The sequence below is a fragment of the Halyomorpha halys genome, unplaced genomic scaffold (assembly GCF_000696795.3).
Source record: "Halyomorpha halys isolate HHAL.00 unplaced genomic scaffold, Hhal_1.1 Scaffold686.1, whole genome shotgun sequence".
Lineage (NCBI taxonomy): Eukaryota > Metazoa > Arthropoda > Insecta > Hemiptera > Pentatomidae > Halyomorpha > Halyomorpha halys.
This window is the reverse complement of record NW_027114454.1, coordinates 361,127-365,813: the sequence shown is the minus strand read 5'-3', so window position 1 is coordinate 365,813 and position 4,687 is coordinate 361,127. Positions and strand designations below refer to the sequence as shown.

At 29.8% G+C, this 4,687-nt stretch overlaps 1 protein-coding gene across 1 annotated transcript in view; it reads right to left on the bottom strand.

Annotated features, from left to right (window-relative positions):
• LOC106685368 (protein krueppel) overlaps positions 1-2,202 on the bottom strand; it is a 13,761-nt gene extending 11,559 nt beyond the window's left edge. Inside the window, exon 1 of the mRNA XM_014427994.2 lies at positions 2,107-2,202. Coding sequence (XP_014283480.1) covers positions 2,107-2,149 — 43 coding nt within the window. The 5' untranslated portion in view covers positions 2,150-2,202. The remainder of the gene's footprint in view (positions 1-2,106) is intronic.
• Positions 2,203-4,687: the final 2,485 nt, after the last annotated feature.

Below are 4,687 nucleotides of genomic sequence, written 5' to 3'. Positions count from 1 at the left end.
TATATATATATATATAGAGAGAGAGAGAGAGAGAGAGAGAGAGAGGGAGAGGGAGATTAAATTTTATGAGGACGTAGAATATTGTTATTTAAAATTGAGTTTAGCGATTGATCAAATAAAAGCGAAAAACCAAATGCTAAATCCTAAAAAAGGATTTAACTAATTCTAAAAGTACGATTCTGGGCAATAATTCATTATTTTATTTATTTATTTTTCATTTTAACGCAATAGTAACAAACATGTTTGTTCCTTTTTACAACTTCTAGTAATATGTCCTTACGATTATGATTATATTCATAATGTATAATAAATTTAATTACATATTACAGTGGTTTAGCAAAGTTTGTAAATATTTCACAAAAACAATGACTATTTTAATGCAGAATTTATGAATATTTGATTGATTCTTATTATAATTTATTTATTTTTTAATATTTCCGAAAAATAATCCGAACAATGATTGTTAATTACTAATTATTTAATATTTAAGTTATGTAAGTGAAATATACATGTGTTAAAAAAATAAAATTGAATCCAATTAAAATTTTGATCATTGAAACCAATTATTGTCAATTGAAAAAAATTAAATGATAAATAATATATGTATGTAAAGTAAATATTATAAAATTTATAATTAAAACGATTAATTTGAATACTATGAAGTGATACAACCCACTGTTCTTTAAATAAATGATAATATTTTATGACACGACCGACGGAAAATTAACAGACAGTTTTCTTGAAAATTGGTAATTGTTGATATCTTTGATTGTTCGGTTAAACCATAGTCACTTATCAACCAAGTCAAAACCGAAGGCAACACAAGACGAGGCCATTTTGTTAACAAATTTATTTAGTGTAGTTGAAGGATTGAAACATCAATATTCATTGGATTTGAGAAAAAAAAAAAAAAAATAATACTTAACAAGGCAATGTTCAAGAAAATGAGGCGGATGTCCGGTTTAGCGGGTCTATACGCAATACTAATAATCTTGAATAAAACAAATGGTAAATATAGTCTAGTATTTTGCGATTGCATTATTCAATATTTGACACTTGTTTGCCTAAATAAGTCTAAAGTCCTATAATAGGCGGCTGTAGTTTTTAATCTTCTAGCAGTCATGTTCATCTATCCATGTCAAAATCATAAAATAACTCATAATTGGCCTAACATAAACTGTATTTTTAACTTTTTATTTTTAACTCGGAATATAGTATTAATATTGTTGTGCCGTGTGATTGTAGTTTCTTATGTTTTCCCCATACTAGACCTGTTCCCAAAATGCATTCACATACAGTACTACAGTTTATTTTTTTATAAAACGAAAAATGCTTTACAAGGAAATCAGTTAAATATTATAAAAAAGTTATAAACATATACATCAAATTACAATCCATGACGGGTCGGTTGACGTGAGTCACTTGGAAAACACTATGCAAAGATTGACGTAGACTAAATACTATTAAACAATTAAAACAAATAACTAATAAAATAATAAATAAATAACACCGTACTGAAAGGTATCACTGAATTGACACACCAGACTCATTTCCGCATCAACTTCCATGTCTTCTAGCATATCCGATCCACAGTAAATTATAAATTATTCTTAAATATTATTATTATAAAAAAAAACATAAATAAAGAAAACAAAACATATGAAAATAGCAAAGTTGCGTAAAATATGAAAAAAAAAATTAAATCAATCACTATCACTTTGATTATCTAGAATTTATAGTAAAAAATTCTATTCTAGAATTTATATATTATGCAGCCTAGTAATACAAATATAAATACAAATTTTACAGATATGGGTTTCTCAAAAGTTAACTTTTACCCTCAGCTCTGAAGGTCCCACACAACATAAATATAAAATTTAATATTATTTATAATGATTTATATTATTGAAAGGCCGATATCAACATTAGCTTATTTACTGATATCGGTCACTGAGAATTTCTTTCGCAATAAATAAATTTAAAAAAATTAATGTTTTCACAATAGCTACCTTAATTTCCCAAATCAACTGCGTATATACTGAGAGAAATGTAAGAAGTAGATTGAACTGATACAATATGTAGCTATGTAAGTATGACAGTACTCACCCTTGGCTGGGTTGTTGGTTGCGTGTATAAGAGACAAGGCCATGAAGGTGCTATTGGGTCCAAGGCATGACAGGAACTAACCTAAGGCAACTCTCCCCCTACCAGCCCAGTTTTGGGTCAGAATACCCTCTTTCCCCCACTACTCGGTTTTTTCCCTACCTTAATCGTACGCGCGTGCCACCATTATCTTCACCCTTCCGCTCTGGTCCTTTTTTTAAAGGTAGCAGCTTTGCAGGAGTACGCCACCCCGCATCCGCTCAACTAGACAACTCACTTCATTAGCTGATTAAAAAGTCTTCATCAATCCTAATTTCTAAGTGAACTTTAATTGAAATGAAAAAAAAAAAAAAAATATTGGAAGAAGATATAGTTACATGAAAAAGAAATATATAAACTTCGTGAAAAATTTTAAAAGTTATATACAAAAGGTATAAAAATGAGTGAAGTAAAATAAACATTAATACCATATAGATGGCTTACAAGGGCGTACCCAGCATCAAAAATGGGGGGAGGGCAAGGTATAGTCAATCAGGTTGTGACATTTCAGCTCGAAAAAAGCTAATGAAATCGAAAACATATATCATAATTATGAGAGATAGTTGACCGTGGATGACGTACGTGATGATGGTTGGGGGTGTCCTAACCATCTTCTCCTCGAAAATATATGTCATTATCCCAGTGCTTTATTAGTTATTACAATTAGTATTTCCTTGAAAAAAGAATTAATTTGTATTAAATTAATAACTTTTTCACTTCTAAGAGAGAGGGGCCAGCTGTCTCCTCCTGGTCCCGCTGGGTACGCCGATGATGGCTTACTTCACAGTAGTGCTACGAACAAGGAAACTAACTTTACGAAAGATACTATTAAAGGTTCTCTCTTTTAGGAAAATTACAACTATTAAATTAATTTTCCTAAAAAAGAGAACCTTTAATTGTATCTTTTGTAAAGTCAGTTTGCATGAAGTTAGCACTACTGAGAAGTAAGTCGATTATCATCGATATATAATTAAATGTGTAGCTCTACAGCCCATGAAGGGTTAGGGGTCCAGTCCTTTGTAAGCAAGTACAGTACTATACCAAAGGTAATGAAACGTGGTCATCAGTCAGGCAGTGGACCCCAACACACAGGGTTGACTCACGGCTACATTAACAAAATAAATAATTATCTGTGACAGCCGGATTCTTGGAGTTAGTAGCATAGTGCCTTACTACTAAGCCACACCACTCCCACAGAATTGAAAATGTAAAAAAAAAAAAAATGTTATACTGATCCAATTTAAATAATTTTTTGTTTTGTTTAGGTTTGTACAGAATTTAATTGCCTTTCAAATGGACTTATACCATCTAACAAAGTTGAAATTAAAAACGGATTTCAGATGCTGCAATTGGAGTTTAAACAAGAATCTTCCAGCTCAGTCTTGTGACAGTTTTATTGTTTCTATTGCAATTTAGCCGCATAGTTTACCAGTTGCATCCCTTTTTATTAAAAACAGTTTCTAATGATTTATTTTTGTTTAGTTGGCAATATAAAATAAAATATATATACAAAGATTATAAAAAAAGTGGTAGCTTTTACAAACAATGGCAATAAAAAAAAATGACCAAGGAGAAAGATAAATATGGAGAAACAGATAAATAGAGAATATTATTAGAAATTATTCATTGTTATATCTATATAAGGTTTACATAATTTATCATATAACTTTAGGATTTTGGATATTTCCTTCATTACTTTTGGGGCTTCAATTGCCTTAATTTTTAAGTTTAAATACGATCTGTTAAGAATAAGGTATAATCATTTTACATAAGGTATAATCAAACCCTATGAGTTCTGCTAAAAATAATTACAAGATTACCTAATAATGATAGTAAGAATGCAATTTAATGATAATCATCATACTTCGGTAAACAGCATGAATAGATTTAGACACTTGAATAGATTTAAATATATGGTATTTTATTTACAACAATCTTGTTCCCATATTTTCTGAATAAGTTTAAATAATGGAGTCAAAATGAAACGTTGTGTCTTGTTGTATATTTTTATAAAAATATAAAACAAGACACAACATAATATGAAAATCAGATAAGTTCTTATATACAAGTACTGAAAAATTAAAATCATGAGAAAACAGAAAGATAACGATATAAAATATATAATGAAAAGCTTTTCATTATATCGTTTATTCATATATTGCACTCTGTTTTTCTTATTTATATTTATTTGGATTTTTAATCAGATAACGCAGGCCATTATTTTGTTTGTTCTTGTAAAACTGGATTGTAGTTGGATATGTTGCTAAGGCACTAAACTATCTATGCTCTTGATTGGAGAAGTTTGTCTTGGGGGGGTGGGAGGAGGGGGTGCGGTCATCTATCTATGCTCTTATTCTTCTGCCACAATTAGTCCACTTTTCGCACGGTTTATAAAGATCTTCGACACAAAAATACTTTTTTTTACAAATTTCATTGAATTCCTTACCCTTGCCTGCCTATTTTTTTTTTTTTCATGCTGATAAATGGTTTTGTTTTGATGAATGTTTTTCATCTGTTGGAGACATTTTGTCACTCCGAAGGTTCG